This window comes from Chenopodium album, chromosome 8, assembly GCF_948465745.1.
Source record: "Chenopodium album chromosome 8, dcCheAlbu1.1, whole genome shotgun sequence".
NCBI lineage: Eukaryota > Viridiplantae > Streptophyta > Magnoliopsida > Caryophyllales > Amaranthaceae > Chenopodium > Chenopodium album.
The window spans coordinates 19,710,220-19,732,697 of NC_137841.1; the positions used below are offsets into that span (position 1 = coordinate 19,710,220).

The following is a 22,478-nucleotide window of genomic DNA, read 5'->3' on the forward strand; positions in this document are numbered from 1 at the left end:
ATACAAACCCTTTGTTTCCCTCTAAATGCTTCCTACTCAAAGCTTACAAGAGATAATTACAAATCAATCCTTACTGTGTGCATAAATAGTTTGTAAGAGATGAACTAACTATTTCCCTTAGAGTGTATTTCGAGCTTTCAAAGATAGAGAAGTTTTTCAGAAAAGCTCACTCGAAATTCTGATCGAGTTTATGCTTTTATAAGGTTGGGAGATGAATTCTTTCGTGATCTTTTCAGATCATAACTTAGGTAAATAGAATATCTTTTATTTTGTAAATAAGAGATATTCTAAGATATTATTCTACTTTCCATAAATGGGTAGAATAATATATTCTAAGTTATATGCGAAATAATTCATCTCCAACTCTGCATAAACTGAATCAATTAGTTTAGTAAATATTCTCTAAGGATAGGAAATATATATTCCAGAAAATATTTACTGAACTAATGTCCAGGTTCATGAAACAAGCTACGAAGCAGCTGTTTCCCAACCTGTTAGTGTCCTAGAGATCAGGTCAACTTTTCCTGATCTCTACAACACTAAATATTCTAAGTAAGGGATACAGATAGCTCACGTACAAACATCCATGCACACTTAACATTATAAAGACTACAAAGATCAACTATCCTAATCTGAGAGACTTCATAATCTTCAAGTCTTGACGGCCTTCCTTGATAGAACATTCTGATACAGATTTCTTGAATGCTTTGATTCAAAAGAACTTCATATTGCCTCAAGTACTTGGGATAGCTGTTCCTGTTCAAAATGTCAGTTGATATAATATAAAACCAACAAGAACCAGCTAGTCAGCTGTTTGTCATCACTCAAAACCTTAAGAGACTCAACAAGTTAGAACACTCCTAAATTCGAAATTAAGGAGTCTTCATTCTAAATTATTCTCCATTGTTGCACACATTGGAATTTCGCAAGGAGGATAACATCTACTTTCTCGAGCTTCAAAACAGTGACAAAATTTGAACTCAAAAGAAAGAATTCAAAAGTAGCAAGAATAGACGAAAATTTTGAACAAATTTTATTTTTCCCCTTACTTGTTCTAATGAATGACCAATATTACTAGACTTAGCGAGCAAATTTCTTTGTTAAAACTATGAATGGTCAAAAAACGATTTAAACACACTAGTTTAATCGTTTCCAAGATCCTAGTTGTTATCATAATAAGGAGAAACACAAGATTTATAGACCAATTTTAAGCAACATAAAAGGGTCTAATTATTGACAACAAGCAAATCATCAAAGTCACCCAACACTCGGGGCTACAACATTTGAAAATGTAAAATGGGGGCTTACGAACCCGAAATATAACCAAGCTACACCAGTTCGATGATCTCTTCAATAATTTCCTAAACTAACTAATTTTGTGCAAATCTTGAAATCACAGTTTTATAAGTGAATAATAATGACCATCGGTTATTTTTATTATTGATAAAGCCAATTTTGCAACTTACGCATGAAAAAAAAAATGAGTCGCAAGAACAAATTCATGCTATTATAAAAGTTCGAAATTCCATTTATAATTTTAATGCATAATTGTTGTTCTAAACACTTCAATTTACATTAAAATTAACAAGTATAGTGTATGTGAGCAAAAAAAAACAGAGAAATAAAGATCAAGCACAAAGTCAAAATTAGAATGAAAAAAAAAACACATATATGCTTGACATGCTCATACAAGATCAATACTTTATCACTTCACATGAAATTTGTTGCAATATATTGCTTAAACATGTCACAACAAACAAACATGACAACTAATCGAATCAAAAACCCCAACTTTTGTTAGGATTCTTCATTCAATTTCTCCATTTTATTAACCAAGATCAAAGTCTGGTAGAATAAAAGGAGAAAGATTTACTTTCCTTAGCTTCAAATGACAACCAGAAATGGAAAGAGATCAAGATTGGAGAAAGATGAAAAGAAGAAAGTGAGCTGAAGATCGCGCTTCTACAAATCTTTTACTAATTCAAATGTTGCGCGCAACTTATTAAGTTGCGCGTGGCATTACAGCGCAACCTAGTTTCTTGCGCGCGCTTAGCCAGCGCAACCTACTGAGTTGCGCGCGGACACTGGTCACTTAAAAGACCTGTACTTAGATTTCGATCCATTTTGAATTTTTCTCAACGGTTTTGTACATTGTTAGACGTAATAACGCGCGAATTATCGAAATATTTTAAAATTGCTTTGCATCAAGTAGTTTCTTTTCTTCTTTAATAGTTTTTTGCATGCACATCGTGCTTTGTTCCCTCCCTAAGAATACGTTTTGAACATTTTTCGTAAGAGTGACTTAAGACGTTCCGTGGTGGTTCTTTATATAAAAGCACCTATAGACAGGTTTGTCATTTAACTGTACTGACGTTACAAATGTCTGGCTTTTCTTCTTTTTACGTTCGAAGCAAAACGGAAGGCGTTGTCATGCAGCGTAAAAATGCAAAAGGCGTATTGTACGGCGCAAAATTGTACGGCGTAGGTGTTGCATAAAATTTCACTTCAGCCCAAGCTTTGCGAGATCTACCTCTCGGAACTAAAAGGTAGAGGATTACTTTAGGCGTTAGCTCACGAGTCGACAGGCGCGCCGAATCATTAGGAACAGACACTTCTTGATTGAAAGCAAATACGGTAGTTAGTGACCATACTAGCTTACCGGATAGTTAGGGTGTCCGTCCACCCCCTGTATAAAGAAGCGAAGAGACGATGTCGCGCCTATATAGTCACGTGCCCCCAGTCCTAAGACACGTGTACTCATCTTGTGGACAAAACTACTGAGAAAGTTGTTGACTTTCTTCCCTCTCACTGGATTTGGATATGTGCCTCCAGTCCTGAGACATGTATTTCTATCTTGTGGACATCCGGCTCGAATACCGGACCGTTTAGGCTCGAATGCCAAAAACACCTTTTTCATCTTTTTACTTTGTTAAAGTCAGGCTAAAGTTTCAATGACATATCGAGGGACTTTAGACCAACGATGACACGATTGAGAGGGAATCATCCCCTTTACTCTTTTTTAAACCGTTCTCTTCTCATTACTTGACATCACCGAACACCTTTACTTGTAAACGTGTTCTACAATTGCAAAGGATCAATCTAGATTCTTTAGCGCGTTAAGACAAGAAAAAACTTTTTCTAGCCTTAATAGCTCCTTGTTTCAAACACTTAGCAAACCAAGGATCGTTTCGACTTCCTTAACATTACTGAAAGATTCTTTATCCTTAGAGAACTTCGCAGAATGAGTCTCAGATTTATTTCCTTGATTACTTTGATCATCGTCTATTCTAGACTCGATCAAAGTGGGGGCTAAATGTAGACACCTACTTTTGGCCTCTTGTCCCGAAAAGGAAGTGCGATGATGTTACAAAAACCCGTTCTTCATGCTAGATCAAAGTTGAAGTGTTTATAGACTACAAAAAGCATTATGAAGTAATTTAAAACCCATATTTGAGACCAAGTTATCTTAGATCCTTTTCCAATTACTAATTAGGCATAAAACGTGTTCATACATGTTTAAACTTGATTAATAACGGACTCAAATGCGTCAAATGCAATGATTGGATCCAATGGAACCTACATTGTTGAAAACCCGAGCCAAATAGATTAACCAAACATAAAATTCCAATGAAAAGCCTATACAGATGGATATCCCTTTCAAATAGCTTTCCAACGGTATATTATAAGCCCAATTCTGAGCCAAAACAAAGAAGTTATGATCAAAACACTAAACCGAGCCCTAAAACCGACACCCTTGCACTCTAACGGACATAACTTTTGATCCATAACGTGTTTTAACCTAATTCTATCGGCATTTGAAAGAAGACATTCAGAGCTTTCCAATGATATCTCACGCGCCTTAATCCAACTCCGCAATCCAAATTTATGGAAGTTTTAAAAACACGTTTTTGTATAAGGCAAACCGCAAACCAGCGCAACTCAATCAGTTGCACGCGCCTGACGCGCGCGACTAATTGAGATGCGCGCGGCAACCAGCGCGACTTAGAGAGTTGCGCGCCTGCGCGACTCTAAAACCCTAAACTTAGATCCCTACACCTATAAATAGGGGTCTTCGTTCGCATTACGAAGACCGAAAATTCAGAATTAAAACCCTAGTATTATCAAAACCCTAATCTCTCAACTTCTCTTACTATCTGTAGACACCTAAAAATGTCTCCCCAAAACCAAACCCGATGATGAACAACCTTTCACAGCCATTATTGGTCGGGTTGAGTATTTCATCTTGGAGTGCTTAAATCCACATTTCCATTTCATAAACCAACCCAATTCCTAGCCCATTTCCCCAAACCATAACTTATTTTCCACTTTTCGTGCCTTTAAACCCAAAATAATTCATTTCGTGTCCTTTAAAATCATTCATTTCGTGTCCTTTTTATAAAAACGTTTAATCCAGTTTATTTTGGTCCAAAATATTGGTCCAATGATTGAATAGTTGGATGGGGCTTCAAAAGAGCTTTCCAACGATATATTATAAGCCCAAATCCGAGTTATAACGAATATGTTATGGCCAAAATATGAAAATGAGCCCAAACCGAATCTAAGCCCACCTTACCTACGACCCAATGACCATGTGGAGGGTCCAAATTATTTAATCTCATTCTTAAACTAATTAGGATTAATTAGAAGCTTCTATAAGTTTCTAAAAGATCTTAATTATCCGTTTTGAAAAGATAAGATTAAAGAGTTTGAAATTGAATAAAACTTTTCTTTTTGAAAATCCTAGTTCTATTCGAATTGAAAGACGTTCAAAGATAGACACATATTATTTTCGTGCCTCATAGTTTTTATCCAAATTTTATATTGTTGGATAGCCCTTGAAATTATCTTTCCAATGATATATTATAATATCAATTTCGAGCTATAACGGAAAAGATATGAATAAAATGTCAAACTATATCCAAAACTGACACCATCTCACTATTTTGACCATATCTTTTATTCTACACAATATTTTAATCTGATTCTAATTGTGTTATAAAGTAGACTTCAATAGATTTCCAACAATATCTTATTCATCTTATTCCAATTTCTGGATCAAAAGATATGATAAAAACAAAAACCGCAAAAACTGCTGTCTATCGCAAGAGTTTTATCCTTCGAATTCTTATTTTTTCTTGATTCTTCGACCCTCTTTTTTGCTCTATAAATAGAGGTCATATCTCCCCTTTTTTCAATCATCAACAAGCTTGATCATCAAATAATTCTCTTCTCTGTCTTTAGCCTAAACAATAGCCACCCTATTCTTTCAAAATACTTCCCCTAAGCACTCCAAGGAGTTCATACAATACCCAAAGTTCTATACTTAAAATCAAGGTGTGAAAAGGTATAATTAACTGAAGGTTTGGACCAAATCAACTCTAGTTCTTAATTTAATTATTTCAATTTGATTTATATTTTAATTGAAGTTACTAATAGTTTATTCATGATGTAGCAATTCAAGGAAACGCGGAAAGTGAGTAATTAATCACTTAATTACTCTTATTTTTATTCTTTTTGCTAGTATCATGATTGAGTTATTTTATATTTGATTTGACTCACATTATTATTGTTAAATTGCTTTCAATATTAATGTTAATTCTATTATTGTTATTATGATCACCATATTGCATGTTTAAAGGGAATATGTAATTGAAAATCACGCCTAATAAGATAATTTGGACAACCGGTTTAGGTTCCTTTTTAATCTTGTTATTTAATTCAAGTGATCACAAATATTTTAGAATTATATGTTGCATTAATATTTAACCAATTTAGCCTAATAATAGTTTGGAGAAAATTGAATATTTTGTTTGTATGCCTTTGAGATCGTATGAATCACTTTTCACTATAAGAATCGAGTAGAGGCCAATACGGGCGAATTTGACTCCATGACTCACTTCGTACCATCATCCCCGATCCTCCTTTCGTGGTTCCGAACCATATGGAGTTAGTAATCTCATGGATTATGAATGGGGTGTAACCTTCACGGGTCAATCGTTGTTGCCTATCGTTGTCCCTTTATCGTGGTTGCCTTTTATGATCCGTGAACGGTTTACAAGTTCCTTAAAAACTTGTTGGCGGCTCCCTACTTTGCTTTGTCCCTAATCATTGTCCCCAATCGTAATGTCAATTCCCACTTCCTATGAGTGCCAAGCATATTCACCACATGCTTTAACGTAGGCGCACTTCGAACGACGCCTACAATTTGGCGACTCCACTGGGGAGGATTCTTGGTTATTTATCGATTTGAGTGATCGGTATTTAGTTAAGATGAGTGGATGAGACTTGAAAGATTCTTGAATTGTATTCCTGCGATTTAATTGGCATTGTCACATATGCATATGATTTTTTTTAGGTTACCTATTTTGCCACAATAATACGTGTTCTACGTATGTGGCTAGCCCGGGGGATTTATGCTCTATCAACCTGAAAACGCTCATGGCAATAAGGGTTCACCCGAGTTTTTAAATCCACCCAAACCATGGAGTCGAGTTCGATTTCATCACGAACTCGCGGAGCCGCCCGTTGGCATACACCCTCAAGGGAGGCTGCCTTGCTAACGCGTCCAAACTCTTAACCATGGTACCCTTTGACACCCAAAAGCTTGACCATAGTCGAACATAGAACTTGACTTTAGGTTGCGAACTTCATTGCATCATGCGTGACGATATGCTTATGTGTGCATTTTTTTATTGACATTTTTTTAATTATTTTTTTTCCTCTAATCAAACCCCTTTTTTTTATTATTATTAGAGTCGAGCCATACATTTTTTTTTTAATTTTTGAGTCACTCGGATTTTAATTTCCGTATACTGCACAAGAGTCAACTTGTTTTGGTCATAGCCGGAGTTCTAGAAAGAGTTACGTGTCTTGCCACATATGGATCTGTAGCCCCGGGTTTTATCTTTCATTTGGCGTTGGTTTCGTCTCAATCAAAGTCACAGATAAAAATTTATAACCGATATACTACAGCCTGTCCGATTTAGGTCTCTTTTTAGTGTCAACTTTCTTTTGTTTTATTTTTAAATTTTTTTTTTTATATCTTTTCGTGTCAAGTTAGTATTAGCCAAATCCTTTAATCCGTGTCAACTCATATAACATAGGATTATAGATTTTTATTTTTTATTTATTTAGTTTTTATACCCATGAGTCATAACTCTTCTAGAGTTTTAGTCCTCTTCCTAGTTTCTTGTGATCGATTTTTGTGCTAACCTTAACATGTGTTCTTTGTCTTTGATTGTGGATGATCTTATTTATGACTAGCGATTGCCAATGGACCGTTTTCACCTAGTAAATAGCATAAACATTAAAATTGGACAAAATTAATCAAGTTAGTTTGTCTTTTAGTCTTCCGTGCTATTTGGTCATTGGGTCCTTTGTTTTTCACAACGTCCTCATGTCTCTAGTCATGCGATCATACCACGAGTCTTAATAAACTCACCTAATCACAATGTTGAGTGATTTCACACACTTTGTCTCCGAGTCATGCACTATATTGCTTATGATCGTATATTAGGACCATGCATGCATCGTTTTCTGTCGTAGTAAAAATGAGTGGAGATTTTTCTCACTTGTTTTCAAATGTCTATTTTTTCCCTTCCTTTCCTATCTTGAGCAATGAGTCAAACAATTAAGTGAATTATTTTATTTCACAGTACTTGGTCAAGAAGCAGGGATAGATTAATACGGTTCGAGTCATTACCGCAACAATCTCTCAGATCTAATAGGCGTTCAAAGAGAACTTTTCCATCTCCACAATACTCATCACCTTCCAATGACCACTAAAGAAGATATTGAGAACATCAACAAATCCATCGAGGTACTGTCTGTTATGATGCAAACCCTTACCACTAGGGTCACTACCATGGAACAAAACAAGGTCACTGTTTCCACCCTTGACAAATTGAAGGAACAAATGAGTAAGATTTCTGAGGATTTCACTTATGTGGGACATCCTCCTACTCTTTTGGATATGTAAGACATGCTCCCTGAAAATTTCTCCACTGCTGATATTCCAAAGTTCAAGCCTACTGACAATCCAATATTCAATTTGAAGGCGTTCTCTGCAACCATGGCTCTTAAGGGGTTGGACGTAACACTCTTCCCTACGGTGTTCCCTCTCTCCTTAGAGCATGCTTTCCAACAATGGTTTCATTCCCTAGATTCCAAGCGTATTGCGACTTGGCAAGATGTCACCGACAGTTTCATGAATCGTTACAAGTGTAACATTCAAACTAAAACTTCTGAACGTGAACTCTCCATTCTCAAACAGAAAGAGAATGAAGGCTTCACCGCTTATCTGAACAGGTGGAGGGAAACGACTTCACTCTTAGTAGATCCTCCCAAATAAAGAGAGATGGTTCGCCTCTTTATTCAAAATCTGACTCACAAGTATAGGGAACATCTCAAATTTCTTCCACTGAACACGTTTGAAGCTGTATATGACATCGGCATCAATATCGAGGATGAGCTTATAAAGACTACTGGTAGTAACAATAATAACACTTGGAAAAACAAGAAGAAAGACCATCCTTCTTCTTCGTCTTCTAAGCACAAAAATACTACCAACAATATAAGCCAAGTTGATCTCAATGAAGTGTTAGCTCTTGATGCTCCATTGCCCAAGAAGAAAAGAACTTTACACCCCTTTAGGAATGACTTATGATGCGGCCTTTAATCGCCTCTACGGTCAAGGCTTGATCACACCCATTGGGCCATTTTCAGAGCCAAAACCTGAAGAAATGAGCGCCAAATGGAATCCCAATGCCCATTGCAAGTACCATCAAGGAAGGGGCCACACTACCGAGCAATGTTGGAATTTGAAGGACGTCATTCAAGACTTGGTGGATGCAAATAGACTTCCTGTCCCTCCAGACGCCAAGAAGTAATGAACACAAGGCGCACAGCACATCCTTTGTGCAAGATTTCATGATTTCTTTTTTGTCATTCATCTCCATTCCCCCATTCATGTCTAGCATAGGTTTTCCATTTCAAATTTTTATATGTCTCATGTATTTCGTTCACCTTTTCCATTAATAAAATGAGCAAATTTCCTTTACATCTCGATCATAGAATTTTTCATTCATTCATTCTCAAAAAAAAAAAAAAAAAATCAATTACCGAACTAAACCCAAGGTACACCAATGACTTGAGGCACCTTTGCAACCCTGTCATTCCCTGTTAACTGTTCAATCACATTCCATTTTTTCATCAACCATTTTGAGCCTCGTCTAACGTTTGACCTTCATTTCTTCAACCCACATTCACTTAACCCTGGGATTGGAAGATGTGTAATTGTATAATATTCAAAAAACAAGTAAAAAAAAAAAGCAAATAAAAAAAAGCAGCAAAGCAACAATAAAAATAATGTCTAAAGGCAAGTGTTCCAATGTCTTTGATACGAACACGTCTCAAATTGCGTCTCTTATCTAGTGCTTGGTACCGTGCCTGAGAAACATGAATGCTAAGTGAGTGATGGACCACATGATCTGAGATTGCCTACATTGATTCAAAAGAATGAAAAAAAAAAAATCAAAGCCAAAAAAAATGTTGAAAATAAACTTGCAAAATTTAAAATTTGCAAATTCACAATTACATATCTTGGGGGCTTCTCTCGGGTCTTGAGCCTTTTACCCCTTTCTTCCTTAAACCATCAACTTAACCACATTACAACCCTTGAAAGACCTCTTTGAGGTGTACATACACTTGTGCAAAGTTCGGTAAGAGCTACGTTCGGCCTGATTCCTAACGGATACGTAGGCAACCTCACATCGAGGTGCGGCCACATTCATATTCATATCCATGCATGATCGAGTCAAAGAATATCCAATGCTTACCCCTACCCATTTAGAGCTAGACTTGGGGGCTTGAACCCACATCATTTATCCTATATATCCTAAAGAGTCATCATCTTTGACTCTTCTCACACATATTTCCATCACCATAGCCATTGCAGCCTCACTTAGTATCACATTCACACACTTCACTCACACATCCATATCCATATCAATCATCCTTCCCTTTAAGAGCCCTTATCATGAAATCTTGTTTCAACACTTTGCACGCTTCATCATTTTCAAGACAACATTCATTAGAAGAAACATTGTATACTTGCTTAGCTTCTGACCTGAACAATATTCATTTTTTCATGCATCGCATAATGTGCTAAGAAACATTTATATATCAATGATTTTTAATCATACAAAGCATATCGTGCTTAGCTCCTTGACCTAAGCAACGTTCATTATGCAATAATCACTTCATCTGTATACGTGCTTAGCTTCCAGACCTAAGTGACGTTCAATATCGTTTCTTTACACCATAAATGATGCTTAGCTCCAAGACCTAAGTTAATTCATCTATCGTGTCACATGATGTAATTGTCCTTAGCCTCCTGGCCTAAGGACATGCATCATGCATACATTACTTTCAAGAAAAGCAATTCAATCCATGCGATTCATTTTGTCTTGCTTAACGAGAAAGTTCAAAACTTCTTTCCTTTTTTCACGTCTTTTCTTTTGGGGAAGTTTAAAAAAAACTTTTTCAAAATTTTCTCATCGAGGGAAGTTCGAAAATAAAAGTTCAGTTTTCACATCTTTCTTTTTCGGGAGAAAGTCGGTACCCTCCACTCATGACAAAAATTGACGGAAAATTTTTGCTTTTGCATCTTCGTTTGCTTGTGTCTGCACACATACATATACACACACACACTCACAAGTCATACACATGTCATGTCACATCAAGTCAAACTTGGTCAAGTCAGTGGTCAAGTCAATCACAATATATACGAGTCCATTGGCAAATTTATTTTTGCAGGTCTCATCTACAACCCATGTTCGGGGACAAGCGAAACAACTACAACCCACGTCCGGGGACAAGCGGACCATCTACAGCCCACGTCCGGGAACAAGCGGACCATCTACAGCCCACGTCCGGGGACAAGCGGACCATCTACAGCCCACGTCCGGGGACAAGCAGACCATCTACAGCCCACGTCCGGGGACAACCGGACAAACTACTGCCCACGTCCGGGGACAAGCGGACAAACTACAGCCCACGTCCGGGGACAAGCGGACCATCTACAGCCTACGTTCGGGGACAATCGAACCACCATCATTTCATGACGCAAGGTTCTCGATACACAGAGACTTGCAATCTCATCATCTGTACACTTTCCTCAAGCATGGAAAGTATTATCCGGTAGGTTTCTTCAGGCTTAGAAAGCTACCAAATTCCTCAGTCGGCTTTCCTCAAGCATGGAAAGCATTATCGGTGGATTTCTTCAAGCATAAAAAAACGCCAAAATCATATGTCGACTTTCCTCAAGCATGGAAAGTGTCATCCGGTAGGTTTCTTCAGGCTTAAAAAGCTACCAAACTCATCTGTCGGCTTTCCTTAAGCATGGAAAGCATTTCAACAAACGTCATTCGGTGGATTCCTTCAACCATAGGAAGCTACCAAGCTCATTTGCCACCGATACACTGGTGTCAGATAAGCGTTCTATCCCTTTACTCTTTTATCTGTGGAATTAACATTTTTTGCAAGTATCGGCGTATACAGAGTGATTTAGAATCGCAGAATGTCTTAAATCATTCTCCGTCCCTATCGACTACTTTGACTATCGTTTTGGAAACTAATGTTTCTACAAACTCAGTCAAAGTGGGGGCTTCTGTAGACACCTAAAAATGTCTCCCCAAAACCAAACCCGATGATGAACAACCTTTCACCGCCATTATTGGTCGGGTTGTGTATTTAATCTTGGAGTGCTTAAATCCACATTTCCATTTCATAAACCAACCCAATACCTAGCCCATTTCCCCAAACCATAACTTATTTTCCACTTTTCGTGCCTTTAAACCCAAAATAATTCATTTCGTGTCCTTTAAAATCATTCATTTCGTGTCCTTTTTATAAAAACATTTAATCCAGTTTATTTTGGTCCGTAATCTTGGTCCAATGATTGAATAGTTGGATGGGGTTTGAAAAGAGCTTTCCAACGATATATTATAAGCCCAAATCCGAGTTATAACGAATAAGTTATGGCCAAAATATTAAACTGAGCCCAAACCGAACCTAAGCCCACCTTACCTACGACCCAATGATCATGTGGAGGGTCCAAATTATTTAATCTCATTCTTAAACTAATTAGGATTAATTAGAAGCTACTATAAGTTTCTAAAAGATCTTAATTATCCGTTTTGAAAAGATAAGATTAAAGAGTTTGAAATTGAATAAAACTTTTCTTTTTGAAAATCCTAATTCTATTCGAATTGAAAGACGTTCAAAGATAGACAGATATTATTTTCATACCTCATAGTTTTTATCCAAATTTTATATTGTTGGATAGCCCTTGAAATTATCTTTCCAATGATATATTATAATATCAATTCCGAGCTATAACGGAAAAGATATGAATAAAATGTCAAACTCTATCCAAAACTGACACCGTCTCACTATTTTGGCCATATCTTTTATTATACAAAATATTTTAATCTGATTCTAATTGGGTTAGAAATTAGACTTCAAGATATTTCCAACGATATCTTATTCATCTTATTCCGATTTCTGGATTAAAAGATATAATAAAAACAAAAACCGCAAAAACTGTTGTCTATCGCAAGAGTTTTATCCTTCGAATTCTTATCTTTTCTTGATTCTTTGACCCTCTTTTTTGCTCTATAAATAGAGGTCATATCTCCCCTTTTTTCAATCATCAACAAGCTTGATCATCAAATAATTCTCTTCTCTCTCTTTAGCCTAAACACTAGCCACCCTATTCTTTCAAAATACTTCCCCTAAGCACTCCAAGGAGTTCATACAATACCCAAAGTTTTATACTTAAAACCAAGGTGTGAAAAGGTATAATTAACTGAGGCTTTGGACCAAATCAACTCTAGTTCTTAATTTAATTATTTCAATTTGATTTATATTTTAATTGAAGTTACTAACAGTTTATTCATGATGTAGCAATTCAAGGAAACGTGGAAAGTGAGTAATTAATCACTTAATTACTCTTATTTTTATTCTTATTGCTAGTATCATGATTAAGTTATTTTATATTTGATTTGACTCACATTATTATTGTTAAATTTCTTTCAATATTAATGTTAATTCTATTATTGTTATTATGATCACCATATTGCATGTTTAAAGGGAATATGTAATTGAAAATCACGCCTAATAAGATAATTTGGACAACCGGTTTAGGTTCCTTTTTAATCTTGTTATTTAATTCAAGTGATCACAAATATTTTAGAATTATGTGTTGCATTAATATTTAACCAATTTAGCCTAATAATAGTTTGGAGAAAATTGAATATTTTGTTTGTATGCCTTTGAGATCGCAGAAATCACTTTTCACTGTATGAATCGAGTAGAGGCCAATACGGGCGAATATGACTCCATGACTCACTTCGTACCATCATCCTCGATCCTCCTTTCATGGTTTCGAACCATATGGAATTAGTAATCTCATGGATTATGAATGGGGTGTAACCTTCACGGGTCAATCGTTGTTGCCTATCGTTGTCCCTTTGCCTTTTATGATCCGTGAACGGTTTACAAGTTCCTTAAAAACTTGTTGGCGGCTCCCTACTTTGCTTTGTCCCTAATCGTTTTTCCTAATCGTAATGTCAATTCCCACTTCTTATGAATGCCAAGCATATTCACCACATGCTTTAACGTAGGCGCACTTCGAACGACGCCTACACTATCATACTACTTTTTCTTCTCTCTTCCCAAATATATTCCAACCCTAATTGAATCCATTGAATTCCTTGGAGGTACGAAGAAGAATGAAAGTCCATAAACACATTGAATTGAGATTTAACATAAAAGAAGAACGGTTTCCTGAGCACTTAGATAAATCACTTTTCCTTTATTGTTTAAATAACTTTAATTGAATAAATAGTGTTGTTTGATCACTTTAAACAAACTTTTAATTAATTCCACATAGTATCTTGTGTTAAATAAGATTAGAATTGAATAATTAATTGATTGATTGATCACCTAAGCCAAGGCGAATCTTGTTTACTTTTGCTCCTTTCATGAATATAAATTAAATAAAGAATAACGACTTTGCAATGTAATTCCTACGTGATTAATGCGTGTAAATAAAATCAACTAACTTGGTTTTACGTATCGCGTTGCATATATTATTTTGTGATGAAATTGTGAAAAAGGAAGAGCTAGTAGAGGCCGCACTAGGGCTAGAATAGTGATTCTTCCCTAAAAGGAACGTTATTTTAGTACCCTCGCTCCCGAACTCATTTCTGGTTTATGTAGACCAATTTGGGCATGGGTAAACTTACGATTCATGCTAATTATCTCATGAAGTCCACATGGGAGAAAGACATGAACGAGGTTTATGAGTTTTCCTAAAACTCATTGGCGACTCCCTACTTGTTTCTTATAAAAAAGCGTGATGACAAGATCAATTCTAATTCAAGGTCCCCCAAACAGTCAGGAATTCAAATCCTACTACACCTTAACAAGTGTAAAGCCCTAGGCTTTTAAATGGCCATGGACATCTAAGGAAGGACCCCTTTACGATGGAATCACCCTCCTTACAATGGTTCAATGACAATATTCCAATATCACCAATTCCAATAAATAATTTATTTCAACCAATTATGCTTCACAAATAAGTCACCAAAACCATTCTCAATTTGATCAATCCAATTCAAATCACCAATCTCATTTCAATTCAACAATTCCAATCAATTCATAGCATGACACTAACTTGGAATCAATTAAGTAAATCCTAGCATGTTTCTACACGGTTAATAAATTTCCGAGTACACGTACGTACCTCAATTCGTTTTTCCAACTAGCCAATTGCTAAAAATTACTCAACTTAAAGTCTCCTATACTACAATACCAAGTATATAAACTCAATTAATCCCTTAATTACACAAATTTCTAGCAACTAAACACTTTTAAACCTCTCTAACAAGCTGAAATTTTGGGTTAAAACCTTTAAAACTCTTTCTTTAAGTGGGCAATTAAAACCCCAAAGTAAAAATATAATTATAGTGCTTATATTAAAATTCCAGCACACTTTTTAAGGTCTAAACCCCTCAAATAGATCTGAAAATTATATTAAAACCAAATAAAACCTTTTCTAGTTATGGGTAATCAACCCCTTTTTATTAAAACACAAAAGTAGTGCTTCAATAGAAATTCCAGCAATATAATTTAATTAAAACTCATCAAAACTCCATAAAGATACAATCCTTAAACTTTATAACCACTTATAATCAATGGGTATATAAAACTCCCAAATCAATTGTAAGTTAGAACCCTTAAAATCAACACTTCAATAATTAAAACCCTAATTTTTAATACTTTATAGAATTTGAAAATAAAACACTTTATAATCTAAAATTTACGATCCCATCAAAACATAATTACATACATACTAGTAATAATTTAAAACCAAAATCAATTATATCAATTATATATATATATATATATATATATATATATATATATATATATATATATATATATATATATATATATATATATATATATATATATATATATATATATAATTGTGTAAATAATTAATTAAACCAAGGAGAGAGAGGAGATGGTGGCTCACGGTGTTGGGAGTGACTGGCCGGCAAGGGTGACGTGGAGGTGGGGTCGCCGACCGGTGGTGGCTGGGCGTGAAGTGGCAGCGAGGGTGGCGTGAGGTGGCCGCTTGTTTTGGGTGAATGATGTTCACGCATGAACATCATTAGTGGGAAAAAAAAAAGAAAAATAAAGTATAAGAAAAGAAGAAAAGAGGTAGAAAGAGAAATAAAAAAAATAAAAAAATAAGAGAAAGAAAGAAAATGATACTTACCCCAAAAATCTTATTTTCAAACCTCTTTGTGTGGGAAAATTTTGGGATTTAGTGGGATATTTATAAAGTAGAGAATAGAGTTTAAGTTTGAGCTCAAATAAAGGGTTGGGCTTATTTAAATGAAATGAGTTATTTTAATAAGAGTATGTATGAGTAGTTTACATACGATATTTTAAATGAGCCCAAATAATTAATAAGCGTTCGGCCCAAAATATAATTTAACCCTTTAAAATAATTAATTAAAATACTTGATCCCTTAAAAATATATTTTATAAATGCTTAAATACTTTATAAAATACATAAAAATAAGGAGTATTACAGGTCTTGAGTTTAAGTCTTGTTATAAGAATGTTTTAGATGCAAACCTAATACATGTGAAAGTGACATGTCATGTTTATAATCACATGCGGCGCATATTACTGACATGTCGAATTTACGCTTTTTAATACATAAGTATAGATATGTTGGTTGTAAGAGATAAAAAAAAAAGGAATTCCAATGAAATATATCGTTTGCATTGTTTGGGCGTAATCCAGTTGCACCTTGATCTACCATATAACTATTGTCGTATTGCGTGTTTGACTGCAAATTTTTGGATGAGGTCGCGCCTAGAATATAAACATTTACCAGAAAAAAATTTTACTGGAAAAAAAATGAACATTTATTTTTTAACATTGCTTTATTCAAAGTGAACATTTATAATGTAAGAGTAAAATAAAGAGAATATGAAACTGAAAAAAAATTAAATAAAAAGGATTTTACATTTAATACTTCCTCCATTTCTATTTAGTTGACACGTTTGATTTAGGCACATATATTAAGGAGAGGAGAGAGAGTTAGAGACAATAAAAAAGCAAGTGGGGTAGCTTTTAAATGCAAGGTAAAAAATTTACCCCAAAAAGAAACATGTCAACTAAAAAAACTTCCTAAAAAGGAATACGTGTCAACTAAAAAGAAACGGAGATAGTATTATATAACTGAACATTGAACATATGATGTTATTGCTTATCCATCAATATTTTTTTAAGCTTCAAGTTAAATACCTTGATTTGTTCAATTCTCTTGAATGGATATCTTGCAATTTAGCTATATGATTTAATACCAATTAATAAATCAACAATATGTTTTTTTTTACAAAGAACAAAATGCTAATGTTAATCGGACATCCTTATTATAAAAACGAACATTTTATACAACTGAACAAACACAAAAAATTTATTGATTAAAAAATAATATGAACATTAATTTTTATAATAACGAAATCATATGACATGAAAATGAACATATATTTTATAAAATTGAACATCATATTGCATGAAAATAAACATTAAATTATTGAGAAATATAAAATTATTGTAAAATATTTTCAGCAAGAAAATGATCATTTTTACTAGTGAATATTCATTTTAACAGCGACCTCATCCTGCTATTCCGCTAAACCGTCAACTCGACCCGAAACTAAATTGTGGATCCAACTTTCATTTACATACCTTCTCCCTTCCCTAAAAGTTAAAAATTGTACATATGACAGCCAATACATTTCCACAAGGAAAAGTAAAAAGGTCAAATTAAAACGGCAAACTGAAGTTTCCAACATGATTACCCTTCCTTTATTTCTTTTCACATAATTTAAGGTCAAAACAACAACTTTCCTTTCCTTTCCTTTATTCAACACAACAAATTACACCAACAACAAACTTAAAACCAATACATAGCCTCTGTACACAAAGCTAGCATTCTTCTTCTCTGTTTTGCTCTCTCATGCAACACCAAAAATGGGAAACCTCTGCACATGCCTTTCCTACGAAGACATAAACAACAAAAAACAAAACCCAAAACGCCAATACAATCGATCAACCTCCGCCCCTGCCACCACCACCAGCAACAGCAACCGTTGGTCGAGGATTCGATCGTCGAGACGAGAGAATTTTAAGTTTGATGACCCTGTTCTTCATCAACAAGCTCTTGCCGCCGCTGCGATTATTCTAGAGCAGCAGCGGCAAGAGCAGCGTAATGGCGAGACGGGTTTACCATTTGACCGATCAACCTCTTTAAGATACCCTGGTAGTTCTAAACACAATAATAGTAATAATAAAAACGGTGGTATTACTTTGCCCCGTAGTTCTAGTACTCGTGCTCGTTCTCTTACCGATCCTCTTCTTCAACCTCATCAGCTTCTTAATCAGGTTTGCTTGTTTTATTTTTATTTAATTATCATAAATATTGATCATGGTTGTTTTTATTTTATTTAATTATAGGAAATGTAATATTTGTGTGTTCTTTTTATATGATCTTTTGATTAAGACGCAAGTTAAAATATAATGTTAATTGAAACTTTCAAAATTTGTTTGTCTTCTTGTTTGTTTCTTGTTATCAAACAAAATCTGGTCAATAGTCAATCGCCTTGGTATTACAATGGGATTACACCGCCAATGTCGACTATGTTTAGTTGGTATAGTCTTAGGTGGTCAATCGAATCGTGTCAACATCACTCTACTTTGTGACTCTCGTTACTCAAAGTTACTCGAATACTATTTATGGTTAGCTCTTGTTACTAATTTACTATTAAGATTATAAAAATACCAAGTAATTATCATGTTGTTGGTGGCAAAATTGTAGAGTATTAGTTTAATTAATTACTACTGTTAAGAAAGAGTAGTTTAGGGGAAACAAGAAGAGAATGATAATTAATGTTACTTAAATGGCGGATCAAGTTAGGTATGTCTGAAACCAGTTTAGCAAATTCTGCTGCCACCCTTTCTTCGAAATTGCCTGCCCTTTAATTTGCAAAAATTAATGTAACAATATTAAAATATTAAATATTCGTAAAAAGAATTGAAAAAAAAAAAAAAATTCATTTTTGGAACCCTCTTACCCCTTTCCTTTGATTCACCTTATAGTTGGTTATGTGTAGTTTGTTCATTTTCTACTTTTGGTCCAAGAATAATATGATGATGATAAATTTTTGACAATGATGTTTTTTTTTTAAAGAGAAGAAAATGATGATAATGATGTTAAGTTGATAGCAATGTGAGCTTTTTATTGATATAGCTTTTTCATTAAATTACAATTGAAAAAATAAAGCTCGGTCGGCCGAATTAGAGAAAAAAGAAACCATAAAAAACAGTTGAAAATCTGGAAAGTAGCTACATTAAGTGCAAAAGAGTGTACTTGTTTTTATGGTCCCAACTTCTAACTGTAAGACTATAGTCCAGGTGCTTGGTTAATCCTTTATTTTTATAGGGCGGATCTAAGTTCAAGGGTTGCATGTGGTGTCTTGGTGATAGCATGATACTAGATTATTAATGTGATCAGTTGAGGGATGTTTCATGGATTTTTTTCCTTTGTTTTAAGGGTGGTGGGGGTCGAGCCACGGGCGGTAGGGGGACCAATCAGGAGCTAATTATTTCTCTCTTATGCTGTTTATTGTTTGTTTACTTATTTATAGATCAGAGTGAATGGGGTTTGAAGTGGTTATTGTAGAATGATATAATGTACAAGAATGAAAAATATGTTTTTATTAACATAATTTCGACTTTGTTTCCCAAATAGGAAGTAAACTCGGATCTTTGATTAATGTTTTAGTGATATGGTGCTCTCAATTCTAACTATTATCATGTATGAATGTGCAAAGAACTCAAGGATTAGATTGGATTGGAGATCGATTTCAATTATGATTAATTAAAAATATATATATGTATAGGAAATATTAATTCGGATGAGAGGTAGCAAATTTACTTATTTAGACAAGGGCTAATATGTTTAGATCATGGTTTTTCGGTTGAAAATAATGAAGCCTTATATTGGATTGAATTATGTGTATGGCAGGATGCAGGACTTGAAGGCTTAGAAACGAATAAATTTGTGCTTGTTCATGGAGGTGGTTTTGGTGCTTGGTGTTGGTATAAGACCATTGCGCTACTGGAAGAATGTGGTTATAAGGTTACAGCAATAGACTTGACGGGTTCTGGAATTCATTCATCGGATACCAATGGCATTACAAGTCTTGCACAATATGTGAAGCCACTTACTGACTTTCTCGAGAAACTTGCTAATGGAGAAAAGGTTCTTTTGTTATTCGATATACTTTCTATTGATGTAGTTAAACTTCATTTCTAAGCAGATATAATTGATGTTAGGTCTATAAATTGTCTGTGACTGTATTGAAGTTTACTTATCGTTGACATTGTTCATGTGTCTCATTTCAATCGAACACTTAGTGAGCTAGGAAATTGACAGGGTAGATGCATTTGTCAAAGATCCTTTATTGTTTTTGTACACTTTAATTAATCTTACATACCGAGTTGTTTATGATTTTTCAATTCTTTTTCTCTTGTTCTGTAATGCAGGTGATTTTGGTAGGACATGATTTTGGTGGTGCTTGCATATCATATGCAATGGAATTGTTTCCATCTAAAGTGTCAAAGGCTGTTTTCATTGCTGCAACAATGTTGAATAATGGCCAAAGTGCTCTTGATATCTTCTCACAGCAGGTTTGCTTCTAATTTATTTGCATCTTTTGCACTGGGAAGCAAACATTTGTCAGTTAGGTGAGCGAGCTATAATATGCTCCCTATAGAAATATTTTACATTATTATGTTTTGGTTGAGTGGAAATGAGAGAGAAAAGTGGTGAGACCTTAAAAGTATTTTTGTGAGAGTAAAGTGGTGGTCCTCATGTACATTAATATTACGAAGCAATCTTTAAGGAATGGCTTAAAAAGAAAATTAGGGCAAACAAAAAGGGACAGAGGGAGTATAAACAATTAAACTGTTGGCTATAAACAAGTTATTTCGTGAACTGGCTTGAAAATTTGTCACTTCCCAAGTCAACAACCTGCCTCCTGTGATTTTGGTGTTCAGTTTTTAAAAATATATATGCTTCTTGAGTTTTGGACAATAAATTGGGTAACTAGTGATGAATCTAACTTTGTCAACTGCATTGTCTGCCTCAATTGTTTTTTGAGAAAATTGGCAGTAGTCATTTGATGCCTCTGTGGTGGTTCGTCAAGACTTCAGCCACACCCAAGACAAGGGGTTTAGCACAATGGAATTTCAGCAGCTCAGCTGAACATATTTCTCTCTTTTTTCATCCTTCCACTGTGCTGATTTTCTAGTATTCTGAATATAGCATATTTGAGGAAGTCTAAGAGTTTGTGTCAATAAAATTACTTAGGCTGTCAGAGCTTTGATGTAATGGGGCTATTTAGTACTTCTTGCCTATAATGCATGATAGAATGGGGTTAACTCACTTTGATATTGTAATGGTTTTCATTAGATGTTTCGTGGAAACCCGATGGTCTTGTGCTTTGACAAGAGTCCTTTTGCATGTTTTGTCAATTGGCATAGTGTGCAGAATTGCATCAATAACTTCTAAAAATCTTAGGGCGCGTATTGTTTCCTAATTGTGTTATCGTTGTTTGCATCAGGAAGAGGCCAAGGATCTAATGAAGCAGGCTCAAGTTTTCCTCTATGCAAATGGAAACAATAATCCTCCAACTGCTATTGATCTTGACAAGTCATTGCTGAAGGAGTTGCTATTTAACCAAAGCCCGTCGAAGGTAAATCATATTCCACTCTTGATTTTGAAATTTTAATGCTATTGCTGGTTTCAAAATTTCACACATTGTTATCTTGAAATGGATTTATGATCAAAACATATAATATTAATCTCTTCCCTAGCGATCACATCATCACATGTCAGAACCATATTGCTTGTTGCTGTACATCCAACCAAACTAATTCTGATTAACCTTATAGGTGACCAAAAAAAAACTTAATTCAACACTATTCGACTGTTTGAACAAGTTTTTCCTTGTTCCTTCTGGTGTTATCTTCTTGTTGTTCATATTACCAAGTTCATTCGGATTAATCAGACTGCCTTCTTTTCCTTTTTTTTTTTTTTTTTTTTTTCGTTTTTTTATTTTTCCTAATTTGTGTGGAGGAAGGGTGGTTAAGAAATTCAGTCATAGTTATCCTTTTCTCAAGTGATCTTGATTAATCGCAAGAGTTTAGGGAGCCACAAGGAATCACCGACAATGTATGACACTAAGTAATAAGTTGGTGATTTACAAAGCTCTTAGCATGGTGTACTCAAATAAACAAAATCTGAAAGAAAAGGAATGTTATCTTATGTTTTTCATTGAATATCTCAGTCATACCTCTCTCACTGAACCGGTTATATCTTGGTGCAGGATGTTGCACTGGCATCTGTGTCAATGAGGCCAATACCATTTGCACCTGTTTTAGAAAAGCTGTGTCTCACAGATAAGAACTACGGTTCTGTACGACGCTTTTACATAGAAACTACAGAAGATAATGCAATAGCTATCGCTTCACAAGAACAAATGACAAAGGCAGCCCCTCCAGAACAGGTCTTGCGTCTCAAAGGTGCAGACCATTCACCATTCTTTTCGAAGCCACAAGCTTTGCACAGACTCTTGGTTGAGGTCTCAAAGGTTCCTTAAGTTTGTAACTACTTTCTGCCTTATGCTACTTTGAAGTGACATTTTGATAATGCCATTGCCCTTTTAGCGCATGAATACGCGGTGTTCAAATTGTATAGGTTACTATTCCGAGATCTTTTAATGTAGTTTTACGTCTCTAAACTTTTGTTGGTGCAATCCTTG

General features: G+C 34.9%; 1 protein-coding gene across 1 annotated transcript; it reads left to right on the forward strand.

Moving 5' to 3' along the window:
- The first annotated feature begins 17,441 nt into the window (after positions 1 to 17,441).
- On the forward strand, positions 17,442 to 22,471 carry LOC145555881 (putative methylesterase 11, chloroplastic). Its single transcript, XM_081617593.1, has 5 exons — positions 17,442 to 18,036; positions 19,679 to 19,915; positions 20,200 to 20,343; positions 21,279 to 21,410; positions 22,044 to 22,471. The coding sequence occupies exons 1-5, from the start codon at positions 17,626 to 17,628 to the stop codon at positions 22,314 to 22,316; spliced, it is 1,197 nt and encodes a 398-aa protein (XP_081473719.1). The 5' UTR covers positions 17,442 to 17,625; the 3' UTR covers positions 22,317 to 22,471.
- Positions 22,472 to 22,478: the final 7 nt, after the last annotated feature.

Coding starts and splice junctions, on each gene's coding strand:
- LOC145555881 (XM_081617593.1), top strand. CDS start 17,626: ATGGGAAACCTCTGCACATGCCTTTCCTACGAAGACATAAACAACAAA. Junction 18,037..19,678: donor CTCATCAGCTTCTTAATCAG/GTTTGCTTGTTT, acceptor TGTGTATGGCAG/GATGCAGGACTTGAAGGCTT. Junction 19,916..20,199: donor AACTTGCTAATGGAGAAAAG/GTTCTTTTGTTA, acceptor TCTGTAATGCAG/GTGATTTTGGTAGGACATGA.